Source organism: Nilaparvata lugens, chromosome 1, assembly GCF_014356525.2.
Source record: "Nilaparvata lugens isolate BPH chromosome 1, ASM1435652v1, whole genome shotgun sequence".
NCBI lineage: Eukaryota > Metazoa > Arthropoda > Insecta > Hemiptera > Delphacidae > Nilaparvata > Nilaparvata lugens.
The window spans coordinates 32,812,721-32,829,362 of NC_052504.1; the positions used below are offsets into that span (position 1 = coordinate 32,812,721).

At 34.1% G+C, this 16,642-nt stretch overlaps 2 protein-coding genes across 2 annotated transcripts in view; one reads left to right on the forward strand and one right to left on the reverse strand.

Moving 5' to 3' along the window:
* The window catches only part of LOC111055114 (serine/threonine-protein kinase mTOR), a 69,598-nt gene extending 59,842 nt beyond the window's left edge, over positions 1 to 9,756 (forward strand). Inside the window, 8 exon segments of the mRNA XM_039426207.1 lie at positions 96 to 405; positions 1,647 to 1,789; positions 2,325 to 2,504; positions 3,225 to 3,391; positions 4,819 to 4,966; positions 5,912 to 6,260; positions 7,882 to 8,062; positions 9,436 to 9,756. Coding sequence (XP_039282141.1) covers positions 96 to 405; positions 1,647 to 1,789; positions 2,325 to 2,504; positions 3,225 to 3,391; positions 4,819 to 4,966; positions 5,912 to 6,260; positions 7,882 to 8,062; positions 9,436 to 9,451 — 1,494 coding nt within the window. The 3' untranslated portion in view covers positions 9,452 to 9,756.
* A 2,878-nt stretch (positions 9,757 to 12,634) lies between these two features.
* On the reverse strand, positions 12,635 to 13,115 carry LOC111055113 (cytidine deaminase; the record flags this gene model as incomplete). The annotated part of the gene is given in 1 exon segment (XM_039426195.1): positions 12,635 to 13,115. A coding segment is annotated over 1 exon segment (410 nt), but the record flags the coding sequence as incomplete, so codon positions are not given.
* Between the last annotated feature and the right edge of the window lie 3,527 nt (positions 13,116 to 16,642).

Here is a 16,642-nt window from a genome sequence, read left to right on the forward strand (position 1 = left end):
TGATTCCACTCATATGGGAACGCAAAACTTTGTTTTGGTACCCTCCGCATGTAATGACTACTTGAGAACAAGGATTGGTTGGTTGATGATTGCAGGCGTACGGTAGAGACCTGGTGGAGGCGGTGGAGTGGTGCCACCGGTACAAGGGCTCGGGCAACGTGCGCGACTTGAACCAGGCGTGGGACCTCTACTACCACGTGTTCCGGCGCATCTCCCGCCAGCTGCCACAGCTGACCAGCCTCGAGCTGCAGTACGTCAGTCCCAAGCTGCTGGTGAGCCGCGACCTCGAGCTGGCTGTGCCTGGCTCCTACTGCCCCGGTCAGCCCACTGTGCGCATCGCACACATTCAGAGCTCACTGCAGGTCATCACCTCCAAGCAGCGCCCGAGAAAGCTATGTATCAAAGGTCAGACACTTCTATTCAACCTAAATTAATAAGTCCTCATTAATATTTTTTTCATTATTTATAAGACATATTTTCTATTGTCCTAATGATTAATGATTATGATTCATAATATTACGTTAGTGTAATATCGGACAGCCAACTTTGAAGAGGCTCCGTGACATTGAAGTTCCCAATATGATTAAATGTGAATAATGTTGATATCTCATATTTTTTGATAATTACATTCAGATAGCTTTATTGATCTTTATAATCATTCAATATTATATTAATCGATTAAGATTTGAATCAATTCTATTAATTAAATTGTATCGACTTGATTGATTGAATTTACTGTTTATACTCTATTCAGCGCGAGATTTAAATATCATGTTTTCATTATGATATGGGGTCTCATTTAAATTGTTCACCCGTTAATATTAAATACTAATGTAATTCTAAAATAATTTTAATGTCTTTGCGGATATGATGTGTTTATTTGTTTTTCCATAAATTTCATTCCTTAACAGATACATATTGGTAAGGAATAATAATTCTTCTAAGCAGGTAAGCTTGTGATAAAACTGATTTGATTCAAAACAAAAATAAATTAGTTGACAAGTCACTGCAATAAATTGTATAAGACATTTTACAAAATTATGATCTCTAGTATTCAATCTTCAATACTTCCAATCTCATTACTTAGCAGTACTTAAAATGTACGCTAGTCAAACGATTAAAAAATGTGTATTACTATGTCGAATTTGAAGAACTGGGCAATCTTGTTGATTCATTCATAAAATTGATAATTTTCTCAATATCCAACGAATTGTAGATTTTAAGAGTCTCAGGTAGTAAGCGAAATCGTTATTTATTTATTACGTTAGCACAAATAATACAATGATCGGAAAAGAAAAAACAGGCTATTGCCAAAAACTTTTTCAATTTCCTAATTTAGTTTCAAATTGTCCAAATATTATACATAGGTTATGTCCATTTCAATTTTCTACACCAAATCACAATATGAGAATATAGATTAGAATAAAACAAACAATTTTAAATTTGGATGGATTGATAGTAAAACTTTTTTAAAAACATGAAAAAACTTTAAATTCACAAAATAAAGAATAAAACCACTTAAATTTTGAGCTCGAAATTATCACGTTCATTATTATATATTAATAATAATATAAAATATTACTATATGCTAAAATTAAATTGGAAAATGAAGTTATTTCTACAAACATTTATTATTTTGATTACAGGAAGCAACGGCAACGACTACATGTTTCTACTGAAAGGTCACGAGGATCTCAGACAAGATGAAAGAGTGATGCAGCTTTTTGGTCTGGTCAACACTCTTTTGCTCAATGACCCTGATACTTTCAGAAGAAACTTGACAATTCAGGTATATACTTGATAATTCGATAATATTATCTACTTACAATATTGTATACATTATGTTAAGAACATGCTTTTCAAAACATAACAATTTGAATAAGTAACGATGATCTTATCATCAGTCTATCGAATAATTAGATAAATTTATAATTATTCTATTATGTAGTTAATTTAAAGCGAATAAATTAAGTTGAAATTTCATTAAATTAAATTTGATTCAATTTATTTTGAAAATATTTACACTCAAAAGGTAGTCCACAATAGCAGAAATTAAGAACCAGAGATAATTTATTCAGATAAGTTACAATAATTAAATTTATTTTTTAAATATTTACACTCAAAAGATAGTCTACAATAACACAAATTAAGAATCTGTGATAATTTGTTCTGAATAGTAGCAATAATCTATAAAAGTAAAAATCAATAAACTAACTGCTACGTTTCATAAAATATTATTTTAACATGTACAATAAAACATCCAATATTTTAATGAGTAAAACCCATCAATTGACAGTTCTCGATTTGTCTGTATATGTGTGCAGCGCTACGCAGTGATTCCGTTGTCGACGAACTCAGGCTTGATTGGATGGGTGCCGCACTGCGACACTCTCCACACCCTCATCAGGGACTATCGAGACAAGAAGAAGATTCTTCTGAACATAGAGCACCGAATCATGCTGCGTATGGCTCCGGACTATGATCACCTCACGCTCATGCAGAAGGTGATTAATTATATCTCATTTATCAAGGCTCTCTTTTTTGTTGTACGATATTTTTTTTATTGCAAAATATTGCTTGGAAGCTGTTTATAATATCAATAAACAATTTCACGGGAAAAACAATAATATTTTAAACAAATCATCCAAACAAAATATCTTCAATATATACTTCTTCTTCAATATATCTTCAATATTGGTCACGGTATATGAGATGATTTCATTAAAATGCTGAATATGCTGTAAAACATTTCGGTTCATAGTGATGCAATGTTTTGTTCAGATAATGGATTAGGAATTTTCTCTTCCTCATATATAATCCCATGAACTTCATAATTTAAATGTGTCCTTTAATACATTAATTTCTAAATTACTCTATAAAAATTATTTCAAATATCCAATGAAATATACAGTGATAATATTCCAGCAGTTGGTTAACTGCAATTTCTTATAAAATCTTACATCTAAAGTTTGAACTCAATTTTTTCCCAGGGTGATGCTTCAGGCTTGTGCATGAGAAGGCTTAAGATGGGTTCAGATTGCAAAATTGGACACACGTTTATACAGTGAATGAAACTTGGTATTTTTGGATCAATTTATGTATTAAAAATTGGGGGAAGAGAGTTTAGGGATGTGCCTATTGTTCCTCGTTTTAATAAATTGTGTATAATTTATCGATAAATAAATATGAATATTGGTTGGTTGATGTGTTGCAATGGATTGCAGGTCGAGGTATTCGAGCATGCTCTTGAGACGACACAAGGAGATGATCTGGCCAAACTGCTGTGGCTCAAATCACCGTCGTCTGAGGTTTGGTTTGATCGCAGAACCAATTACACTCGTTCATTAGCTGTTATGTCTATGGTTGGCTACATTCTTGGACTTGGCGACAGGTATATTCTAGTTCTTCATTATCCTCCATAATTATGATAATGCTTAGCTCTTGGTAATGGTTGATTCAGTATTGGATCGATTGCCCATATGATTTGGGACGAATGATAGATGATGTCAGAATAAACTACAAGAAAATAAATCCTTATCTATTTAGCTAATTGAAGGAAAATCACTAGTACCCTTATTATATTTTATATCTAACACGATTAGTTTTGGTGATAATGTCATTTTGTCAAGTTTCCTATCAAAAGTGTTATTGAAAGGACAATTTGACAATTTTAATTGTCAGGACACTTGATAATGGCATTATCGCTGAAAACTAGTCGTGTTTCATATAAAATATACTACTATTTAATAACTTCCTGTAATTGAATCCTAATGTGTATTTTATTTTACAAAATTTCAGTATTATTATTTTCAATTTCTTACATTTTAAAAACATTCAAACTTCTTTATTTCTAAACCGTAAAACCTCTCATGAATAATTTATGTTTCTTGATCATCATCATCATCATTATTATTGGCATTACAGCCCATGTAGCCCCTTAGCCTTCACAACCACATCCATCCATCCCTCTCGACATTCTGCTGTTCTTCTCCATCTTCTTACACCCAGTCTTCGCAAATCCTCCTCCACATCGTCAACCCACCGCTTTCTTGGTCTTCCTTGTAGTCTTCTTCCTCTGGGTTTGCCTTCCAGCACCATCTTTGGGACTCTCCCTTCCGGCATTCTGTGCACATGACCAGCCCATCTCAGCCTTATACTTTTCACAACAGATAAAATACTGGTCTCCTCGAACAATCTTTCTAGTTCCTCGTTTGTTCTTATCCTCCATATTTCATTTTTCTTGATTGTTCCAAAAATTCTTCTTAAAATCTTTCTTTCACATCTCTGTAGCAGACCTTCTTCTCTTCCAGTTAATGTCGAAGCTTCGGCGGCCCCATATGCAAATTTTTATTTTGCCTTTTTTTAACACATTCTTGGACTTGAGGATATTCTGCAGGGTGAAATAAACCCTATTTCCGGACATTATCCCAGCATCCACTTTTCCAGCCACATTATTTTCTTCTGTTATTAGGGTGCCTAAATACTTGAATGATTTTTTTGTTTCCTGATAATGGCTATTAATAAGATCTTTAATTCAAATTATTTCTAGTTTTTGATGTATATGCTATAGCAGTACAGTTTGAAAGTATCTAAAGGACCAATTTAAACTATATCAACTATGATCTTAAGTAATTTTCTATGTAGCTCAGCATGGAATAGTTTTATTAGAAAAAGCAAAGTTAAGTTAAGGAATTATTAATTTATTGGGATGAAATTGCAATCCATTCTCATACTACAATACACTCTTGAAAATTTAACAATTCAACTTTTATTCAAAGTTTTTCATTATTTTAATACTTATATTGTTTTAATTTGCAGACATCCTTCGAACCTGATGTTGGACCGATTGAGTGGGAAGATCCTGCATATTGACTTTGGTGATTGCTTCGAAGTAGCAATGACACGAGAGAAGTTCCCGGAGAAAATTCCTTTCAGACTCACTCGAATGCTCATCAACGCCATGGAGGTGAGCTCTCTAACATATAGCATCACATATCAGCATAAATATAGGCATACAGTATTTAAATATTTTGAAAAGGCGTCGTAGTGATTCCATTTTTGTGATAGAATTTTGAATTGTTTGAGTTCTTATTTGAGAAAGTGATTAAGTATTCAATGTATTAAGTATCCAAGTGATTAAGTATCCAATTATTCAAATGGGATTAAAAACGTCCTCTCGATTAGACAAAAATCTCCAGTTCAATTTTTTCTGATTGACTCATCTGAATTTTAAGTGAACTGAATTTGGCCAAAGCCAAAACTTCAGCACTCGAACAAAATAGAATGATAGTAGTCAGACCACTGTAAAGAAGACAATGCATTCTAATATATTGATGGTATATTGGTATATATTGGTGCATTTTTATGATAGAGAATTTTCTGTCATCTTTTGTAATTTTTATTGTACCATCTTTTGTTTCATTAATTTCCTACCTTTGTATTCGTTCTGTCCCGTGCAACGCAAAATGACTCTTGCGTTCAACTGTAATAGCGTTTTCCAACCGTCAAACATATCTGCCATAGCATTTATGAAAAACCTGTTAGATCGCTTAATCTTTATTTCAAAAATTCCATCCCCAACTTGGAGGGGGTGACATGTTATTTTTTATATTATATATGTATATAATAATATGTATCCATATTATTGTACATTATGACTAGCAGGTAACTCGTGTCCCGCAAGGGTCTAACTCTAAATTGACCAACTGAAATCTTGAAGAATTTAAAATAGGTCTATAACCATCCTCGGTGAATTGACAATCTATAGCCTAAGCAATATCTCAAGTTAATAAGTTCAGACGTGATGATGCGTGAATTTCCTATCCTGTACTTCGATGAGACAATTCTTTCCTTTATAATTATATAATTATGTTTTGTAACTGTTAATAAATAGAATATTTGTACTTGTTAGGTGACTGGCATCGAAGGCACGTACCGGCGGACGTGCGAGAGCGTGATGTGGGTGCTGCACCGCAACAAGGACAGTCTGATGGCTGTGCTGGAGGCGTTCGTGTACGACCCGCTGCTCAACTGGCGCCTCATGGACCCGACGGGGCCGCAGGGTGGGGGCGGTGGAGGCGGGGGCGGAGGCGGCATGAAGGCCGGTGCCAAACGCAGTGTACCGTCGTCGTCATCCTCACGGGACGACCCGGGTGAGTTGCTCGCCAACAGCGTCGCTGCGGCCGCCGCCAGTCTTGGCCCCCCGGCCAACCTCGGCCCCGCCAAGAAGCCCCCTGTGCCCAGCAGTGTCGAGAATGCCGGTACGTTGCGCCTCATCTTCACATCTACATTAAAAAAATTGGCTCAGGATCACTTGAAACTGTCCGCACTCCTTATATTATTACATCAATGCTTCTCATTCAACCAAATCTGCAATGAATCTCACTGCGACTATGTCATCTTGTCTATGTCTTGAAAATTCTCCACATTTTACAATACATTTACTTATCTCTGAAAAATTCAAAACTTGTCACTCTTGACAAGTGATCTTAATTTAGTGGAATTATCTTTAATTGTGATATTTCCGAAAGTAATCGATTTCTATCGATGTGTTCGATACTTCTCGAAGATATTTTGAATACCTTTCAAGGTATCAAATTAGAAATGTTTTAAATATCATGAAGAATCTATCCACAACATTTCATGATTTTTTCTCTTACCGAGTTTGAAATGATCTGCCCCAAAAATTCAAACATTAGACGCTCATATATCAAAAAGTAGTAATCAGAAAAATAATTATTTCCTGAGAAAACTTTTTATTTTGATAGCTTGATTGTATTCAAATTTAAAAACTTTGAAAAATATTAGCAGTAAAAAGTTGTTTTTAGCCTGCGCTGCACAACCTTCAACTGTCCGCATATTATAACTTATCACACATATTATAACTTCAATGCTTCTAATCCAACCAATGCTGACAATCTGATGTGAACTCACTATGATCATGTCATGTTGCCTGTTAGTTTTTTCTGTTTTCCTCATAGAAAAATTATAATATAGTAGGCATTTGTAGTCAAACGAATCAAATGAAAGCGTACACTATTTGATTGAATCCGATATGTTATTCGCATCGATCGGGAGCTTAGAATTATCTAGATCTAGATTGAATAAGCCATATATTATGATTTATGTGTTTGTTATCTATTGAAAAACACGCATTTGTTTTCCTTATCGAAAATTATAAAAGTAAGGTATTTGTGGTCAATAATATTTTTTGCTGAGGGTGATGCCTACATGAGCTGTAGGCTTGTGCGTGGGTAATAAGAAGGATGATAATGATAGATGAATAGACCTAAAGTTTTTGGTGGGTTCCGAACCATCGGGAAGCGACCTTACTACTCATGAATCATATTCAGAGTTGGCTCTAGCGGTCACCCTTGCAAAGGGAGTAGCAGGCGCATGATTCCTAACTTATCTAAGCCATAGCGTATCAGCGCGACCACTGAGTCAAATCACTCCTATCCATGAATTTAATGATTGAATTCACTCCATGTAGATTAAAATTCTCCGGATTGCATAAGACATGCTATGCTTTTGTGTGTTTTTTTATCTATTTGAAAGCAATACAAGTTTTAGTTTTTCTTTTTGGAAAATCGTAATAGAGAAGGCTTTGAAAATTCAATGAATAAAAAAATTATCTGTTTGTTGAACACCAGTAGTTATAACAACCGAAACCAAATCAAGTTTCTAGTCGCTCAAATAAATTGAGGTGACTATTCCAAACCTGTTCATTCAATTAGGATAATACAAAGCATACCATTTCCTTTCAAATAGATTTTTCTAAACAAGAACTGTAATTTTCGTTCTCAGAGACATGCAACATACCCTATTTTGAAAAATAGACAGAACTAATCAGTATTTGAATATGTTTGGATAATGTTTCAGGTGAGAGCAGTCAACCGGAAGCGTTGAACAAGAAGGCGCTGACCATTGTGACACGAGTGAGAGAGAAGCTGACCGGCAGGGACTTCTCACACGAAGAAACGCTGACAGTGCAGCGCCAGGTTGAGCTGCTCATTCAGCAGGCAACTGCCAACGAGAATCTATGTCAATGCTACATTGGGTGGTAAGCCTCTACCTACTCTCTCATTTTGACATATTTTTTCATATCCAGGAGCAAATCAAATTACAATGTACTCTCTATTAGCTGTGAGCACATATAGAGGATTGACAATGTTGGAAACGCACTAGGCAGTACTTTGGCACAAATAATAAGTAAAATTGACAGCATTTAGCATGTGGAAGAAAAGCATTTTTGCTATAAAATGCCAAGTAGCTGTTGGTGCTTTCCTAATTAATTGAAAAATCCAATTATCAAATTCATTGAGTTCAAAATCATATTCATTTTACATTCAATAGTACACATATAATATACATGATCAGAAAAGGACCAACAGGCTTAGCCGAAACCTGTACCTTCCCGAATTTTCATAGAACTATGTCCAAAAAGTAGGTTATGTTGCTTCACTTTATCAATTTTAATCGAATTCCGAGTCCACAAACCAAAATTTAGAATTTAAATGGATGTAAAACGGAAAAGAATAAATTTGTACTGAATTTCAAATAATTTAAATATTATATTAACACATAATGAACGCGTTCATTTCACTATTCTCAAATCGAATGAATAATTCAATTCATAGTACAAACTCTTTAACAAGTAATATCAAGAGGAAAATAATATATCAAATGCTGTACCCATGAGCTATTCATTTTATCATTTACTGAAGCTATAAATTACCATAGTAGTTTTGAATCTTCACTGGTTATTCTCAATTCCCAATGGAACTACAATCAATCTATTGAAATTCTGAAGTATTAAATGGATCAATTCATTTCAGATATTTAATTTACAAGGTTTTAGTTTCGAGATTGTGGATTTAAAAATAATCACATTCTATTATTAATTCTAAAATGAATTTGGTAGTACTTTTGATACCTTGGATAAAATCAATTCACCTTTAGTAGAAAAATGACAAACTAATCCAATCCAACCAGAAAGTAAGAGCATTTATATTAATTTCAATATTAATATATGAGATGGGAATTTGTTAATTTAATTTTTTTTTCTATGTATTTGTATAACTAAGATTCGTGCGAGCAAGAACTAAATTGCGGAAACTACGACCATCGAAATTTATTGATGTATTGAATATATATTAAAAAAATAATATAAATGATATATAATGTATTATATTTATAAAAATTATATATAAATAGAATAATTATAAATTAAATAAATATATTTTTATACTCTAAACCCCATCCAAGAGTTAGTTTGTAAATTTGTCTCTCAGAATTGTGAAGTTTCATCACAAATTTACTTTCATCATTGTAGAAAATTCTACCATTTGAACCTCGGATTTCAAATGTATTTATCAATTATTCATTATTTCATAATTATTTTAATTATTCTAACTGGTGAATGTTTTTCTGCAGGTGTCCATTCTGGTGAGATGTTACCAAAAACGGTTGTTCAAATAAGAGAAGACTGAGTATTGATAGACGTGTTTAATGGTTCCTCTGTAAATCTGTGCAAACATAGCTGTATTGGCCGATCATCACAGACATCTTTGTTTAATATATCTGTAGATCAATGTTCGTAAGTAACCTACTTCAACGTTATATTTTATTTAGTTTTAAATGGTCAATTTGTATTTAGAATAGTATTTATCACTGATTCAAAGTAATAAGCCATACAATCCAGATATTTTATAAATTGTTAAGACTCTGAATAAATGAATGTCACTTTTCATTCAACCTGTGATTTTTTTCAGTGTAATACAATTCATGGTATTTTTTCCTATTTTTATCGTAGAGGATACTGCTCAAGCTGTGAACAGTCTTCACATACTTTACTTCAGTTAATAAGCATGATTATCAATTATGGTGATAGTCATTGATTACATTATTATTGATCCTCCATTGGGAATACCGGTACTTTTTCATGTATCAAATATAAATATTCTAGCCACTATACATTGTCAAAACTTTTTATTAAATCATGATTTATTATTCAATATCCTACCTGATTTCAGCTTCGTACTTTCCTAATAATTCTAGTTACCTGATCTCTTCCTATCACATAGCACATTGCTATATTCCAAAGTAGCACGCTCAAGATCAAGTTTGAGCTTTTCAAACCTCTTCATAGTCTATTTCAAAACAGTGATCAACGTATAGAAAATATTTCCAGCTATTGCTTCTGAATTCTGATACATGCTGTCTATGTTATTGATACCTACCTCGTATTATAATTATTATAAAAAGTGAAAAGAAAATTATCTCAACTGGTATAGACAGAGCATTGATAAAAAAAACAAGAGTTTTTACTAAGAACCATTTTTTAGAAAATTGAAAGAAAGAATCATTCTCTGAAATCCTTATTCAATTTCCAAAAGCAGCCAGTAAAATTTCAAAACTGTTGTTTATATCAAAATACCCTTAACACAACTGTTGCGGCTTCTATAATGATTATTAAGATAATTTGTGATTATATCAAGTGTAAAGCTGTTAAGTCTTCAATAATTATTATGAAGATAATACTTGATTATATCAAGTGTGAAATATTTTCAAAACTCAAGCCAAAAGTAACTGAGATAAGGCAATTAAACTTTTGGTTGCAGTTATATAACATTTTTGTGAAACTGGTTTCCAACAATCGTTGAAGAGCAATTAAAAGCTTACAAAATTCCGAAAATAAATGTTCTCTTGTAAATTAGGCTTTAACAAATCAAGGCAATTATCTTCTAATTGTTGCTAGATAAACTGACACTTTGTATGACTATTCGAACCGTGTCTCGTTATCTCAAGTAGTACTATGTGTCAAAACATTGTAAAATTTGAGTAATATTTTCTTGTCAGTAAAATCTATCGAGAATTTAACTCGTCTAATTTCATACAAAAGAAATACACCTTCAGGGAAAGTAGATAGTTACTTATTATGTGAAGTATTTTATTGAATTGTTTTCCAAGACAAATGAATAATCATTATTTGCTGTATTTCACCATTTGCTGTATTTCATTCTGAAACTCATTTCTTCGGGGAAAATCTCTATGAATTAATTTGTGGGAACTGAAGGTAAAGGAATGGGTAAAACATCTAACGATAATTTACTTCAATTTCTCATACTTTAGGCTATACCTATTTAAATTGAGAATGGAAACCTTGCACTCTTTTAATAATATCATTATTGAATTTTATTTTGCAATGTGTGATTTGAGAGTTTATGCTGGAACAATGAATCTATTTTTTTAAGAATAAAAGAGCTTTTTAAAAGTAGAGTATGTACAAGTTATATAGACTGCTTGTCTATATTTCTTCGGTTATGGTTGTCATTGCTTCATTAATCCTGTTTTTTAAGTGGTTCAAGTCGCGAAGTTTTTGTGAATAAACAATGTTTTTGATGTAACCCCACAAGAAAAAATCACAAGGTGTCAGGTCTGGACTCCTTGGAGGCCACAGCATAGGTCCTTGTCGGCCTATCCATCGATCTCCAAATTTTCCGTTCAAAGCGTCTGTAACCAATGCACTAAAGTGTGGGGGAGCACCATCTTGTTGGAAATGAAGTTGATGAATGTTTTCGAGTTCATCTAGCTGAGGAAAGCAATAATTGATTAACATGTCGAGATACGCAACTCCATTAATTGTTTTTTCAGCAAAGAAGAAGGGCCCTATTACGCGATTTTTCATCACACCACACCATACATCAACTTTAGGCGAATCACGTTGTTTCTCAACAATTGCGTGTGTCTTTTCAGAGCCCCATATTCGTGAATTGTGTCTGTTAACACATCCACTCACATGGAAAGTAGCTTCGTCTGTAAAAATTATATCTAAAAATGATTCGTTTTCACTTATTCTGTCCAACATTTCAACAGCGAAATTTAACGGTTTACACAATCATTTGGTTTCAATTCCTGCAGTACCTGGATTTTATAAGCGTGTAATTTGAGTTTTTTATGTAAAACTTTGTGAACCGTTGTTTTTGGAATACCTAATTCAACGCTTCGACGAGGGATGGACTTCCCAGAACTTCTAATTGCCGATTGTCTAATTTGTTCAACCGTTTCGTCCGGTACACTTGGTCTGCCGGTTGATTTCTGTTTCTGAACTGATCCGGTTTTTTCAAATTGATTAAACCAGCGTGTTATGTTATTTTTGTGCGGTGGATCTCTTCCAAATTCACGTCGGAACGCACGTTGAACTAAAATTACGGATTTTAATTCAGCCATCAATAAAACACACTTTGCTTTATCTTTAACCGAGAACATAGTAACTCACTAAACTCACCACAACAACAGTACAAGAACTGATGTTGAGGTTAGAACAGCTTATAAACAAACTTTTGGGTTAGAGGCTTTCAGAGATACCAATATAACATTTTAAAATTTCCCTACAATCTTCCTACGAATTACTGAAACCGCACCATTCTTTTATGATAACACGGTATATTTCAACTACATTCTATACATAATACGATAAGAATAATTTATTATTGCAATGAATAATAATTATTTGATTGATTTCCACATTATGTTTCCATTAAACTTGTGCGAAAATGTGTGAATAAGGTTGAATAACCATTAAATACTATTTTAGGAGAGTGGATTGCAATGTTAAAAAACCTTCCAGAAATTCATGCATTAAAAATGAATTTATTCGCACAAATTCGATCGTCAAAATAGAGAAAAGTTTCGCTGTGAAAATCACTGTAACGAGTCTAATTGGAAACTGAACGGAAGTAGTTCTCTTATAGACGTAACGACTACTTTTTTCATGTCGGGTCGTGTCAAGTAGATGATTATATCTTTTTTGTTGCTGAATTCGGATATAAACTGTCTGCAAGCCCCACAGGGCGCAGTGAACATATCGTTGGGTAGTGCCGCACAAACTGCTATCGATGTGAACCTCCTATACCCGTCACTGACTGCTTTCACAATGGCTGACCGTTCTGCACATATGGAGAGGCCGTACGACGAATTCTCAACGTTGCATCCCGTGACTATCGTCCCGTCCTCGCACTTCAGAGCAGCCCCAACAGCAAACTTGCTGAAAGGAGAATAGGAATTTTTCCTTGCATCCACACTGGCTCGAATTAAGTCTTTCTCCTCATGGCCTGAAACAACAATATAGTACGCCTTAGAAAAATGCACTGACAGTTTTTCTCAAAAGAATTTGTTCCTACTAAATATTCAAGTAGGCTGACTTAGGGTGCAAACCTAGTGGAGCAGCGAAGGTAGCTTCAAGATGTAATGCATGTATCTAAATGGTGGTGCATATAGTGCTTCACTATTCGCCACCAGATTGTGCTACCATTTAATTACATGCTTTACATTCAACACTACCAAGCTTGAAGCTACCTCCGCTGCCCCACTATATTTGCACCTTTAAGGGGCGTTTACATTAGTAAAGTTTACTTGAATTCAAGTTTTGTATTAAATTAATGTATTTTTCAAATTTCAATCTAGACTTTTCTTCAGGTTTTGTAGATGTAGATGTTTGACTTTTGGATTCAACTTGAATCTTGAAGGTTTAATCAAACCTACAAATGGGAAAAAGAAATGAAAACAGTTGTCAGTCAATGTAGAATGCATAAGAACAACTAAATAGAGAAGTATGATGCAAGAAAAGTAAGATTAAAACTATGAGATCAATTAGATTTTTTTATTTATAATTACAGTATATACTTTTGATGCAAGTTTTAACAATCGCCCATTCAACTCAAACGTTAAAAAATCTTAAATTCAAGTAAACTTGGCTAATGTAAACGCCCCTTTAGAAAATAAAGGAAAAATTTAAGTTTTATTTTATTCAAAGGAAGTACAGTATTTCGGTAACATAAAATATTGTCCTAATGTAGAGTATTATTTTTTTACTGGTATGGTATAAACATACCTTACTCACATAGTTGGGCAAGTTATAGCATATCCTTTACAGATTTGCCCTGCTTCTCAAATGGGTTTGGGCTGTAACCTAAGCTGTATATGTATATTCCATTCGCTTCAGGTAGCCTAACTCACTACTTTTAAAACTCAGGGCACCACTATTATTGAATATTGAATTTTTTTCAAGTTTGAGATGAGAATAACTGGCACCAATTATTGATAGATGAGACAATCTACAATGTCAGTAACGTAGGCTACCCTATTTACTAAAAATAATATATAAGCCTAAATATTTTTCAATTGATGGGTTTCTTCACTAATTTCATTAAAAACCTTTACTATTCAACGATTAAATCCTAAAAGAGTAGGGTAGCTTAATTACCTTTTAAAATGATATTTTTTAAAATTATTACAATATAATAGGTTTTATAAAATATAATATCTAATTATCTATTGTTATATTTATTTTTCTATGTTATGTAATTTGTATTAATCTCTCAATGAATGAATAGATTTAAATGGATCAGAACGGAAAATAGATTGAATATGCTTCCTTGTTTACAAGGATATGTCATAAATAATAATATTAAAAGGAGTTGAGAATAATTGAAAAAGTCATGATTATTATACAAGTCTTGATCATATATATTATAAGATACGTATATGAATACGGCCCCTAGACTGTACGAGCCTAAATAGGTAGCTACCTGCTCATTTAGATAAACTGAGATTTGCCCTATATTTCCAAGTTCATTAGTGAATTTTACAAGGCTCACTGTTATTAGCATTTCGCTTCCAAACTAGAGATTTACGATCCTAGTAGCTAAGAGCTCATCTATAGAAACTGAATTTTGTTAAACATTTCCAGGTTCTTTAAGTGAATTTCACGAGGCTTTTTATTGTTATTAGCGTGATGCCTGCTAAGCCTTGATGTATTCCAGAGTCTTTACCTTGTTCGTGTCCGCAGAGCACTCAAGTTTTCACATTCGGACATAAGATATTAGTCCTGCAGTGAGAAGCACCATCTCTTGAGGGTTGTTCTGGTGAGGGTGATGGCAGATGTGATCGGGGGATGACAGAAAAGATCTGAGAGCGACAGGACCGCTCTGCGCTGTCGTGGAGCTAATAGCCCGGTAGTTACACGGCACATTACTCTTCTTCCGGTGTCACCGAAATAGGAACAACCTTTCACCCCTGTCTCACATTTGCTCTATAGCACGTATCGGCCATAGACAACAGACACATTTACACACCGAAACAGGCCACTCTTCTATCCTACACAGACAAACACTTTATTGTTTCTAGTCCCAAATCTCTGTTGTATGTCTCAAAACGTACTTCTTCTAATTCACAACCTTGACTTCCTTTTATTGCGCATCTGGTTTCAATTATATCTACGATAAAGTGTTTTTTCCAATAGCCTTTCAGTGTTGTCGTTCGGACCTGTGTAGTTGAAGTTAATCATTCATTGATCATAAAGGTTTGTGGTAGTACTGGTAGAGCTTCGAGACTGTTTCTGAGGGTAATTATGAAGTTTTTGGGGAAGTGCATTCAGAACTATAGGCTACTATTTCAATAGTTTTGATTAGATGAACACCGTTTCCCGTTCGAAACGCGCTGGGCTCAGGTTGATGATTAGTTTTCAGTTGAGTTTGCTTGTAGTACAAACACGTTGTGAAGCATAGGAGTGAACAAAACGGTTAGGTCTCGATCGCGTTTCAGCACGATGACATTCAAATGGGTTTTTCATGTTTGTCAGCTGATTTGTGGCATCAATCGAAACTGAAAGCCAAACATCGACCTGCCCGTTCTATTCGTACTCATAGAAGAGTGGGTGAAGAGGGTTGAGAAGGGTAGGCTCAACAGAAGCATATTATATTCATCTAGTTTTTCAATATTGAGAAGATTCACAATAATTGAACGAGAGATTGGTTGTGCATTGGCGTTTTTGACAAATGAATTCCTTTTTGAATTCACCCTGGGTGAATTACCCATGATCTTGGTGAGTTTGAATGGAAAACTGTTCAAATGAAAACTCTTCTGAATTGGCAGTGTGTTGGTGCATATTGCTCTGATGCATGGAGATATAGACACTATCTAACAGCTCAATTCAACCACTAACAGTAATATTCGCACTTTGAACACTATTGGACTGTCTCTTGATGATCTAAACATTATAAAAGTATATTTGTATGAGACATTGTAAATAATAGAAATTCTCAACTCACCCTGATGGTCATTGACCAAGGGTTAAATGCTTACATGAATTTATAATTTGTAATGTATTTTCTTGATTGATAAATAAAAGCTATTCTATTCTATTCGTGATGAGTTGTCATATTACTGCAAAAAACCATTCCACTACGGTGGTCGCCCTCTCCACCGGTAATAGGTTGTGGACGGAAAACTTGTTTATTATGAGTGAAACTAAGACGCAAAGGGAAGCCGAAATATATGGGCTATCAGCCAAACCCGGAAGAAGAGGGTTTGTGACTAAAGATTCCCATAATCCATCGAACGTGACTCCAGTCGAGTAGTGCGTGTCCCTTCGACAAAATAGCTTCCTCTCATTCTCAAAGGAACTGCACGAAATTATAGAACCAAAATATCCACAACTCACATCAAATTTGTCGCTATCTGTCAACACTCTTTCACGTCCCTTTTGCATTCAAATCTTGTATTTTTTGCTGCAGATGATGCTACATATGATGTACCACACTTATGCATATGAAAGGAGGGGTGGAGGATGATGATTCAT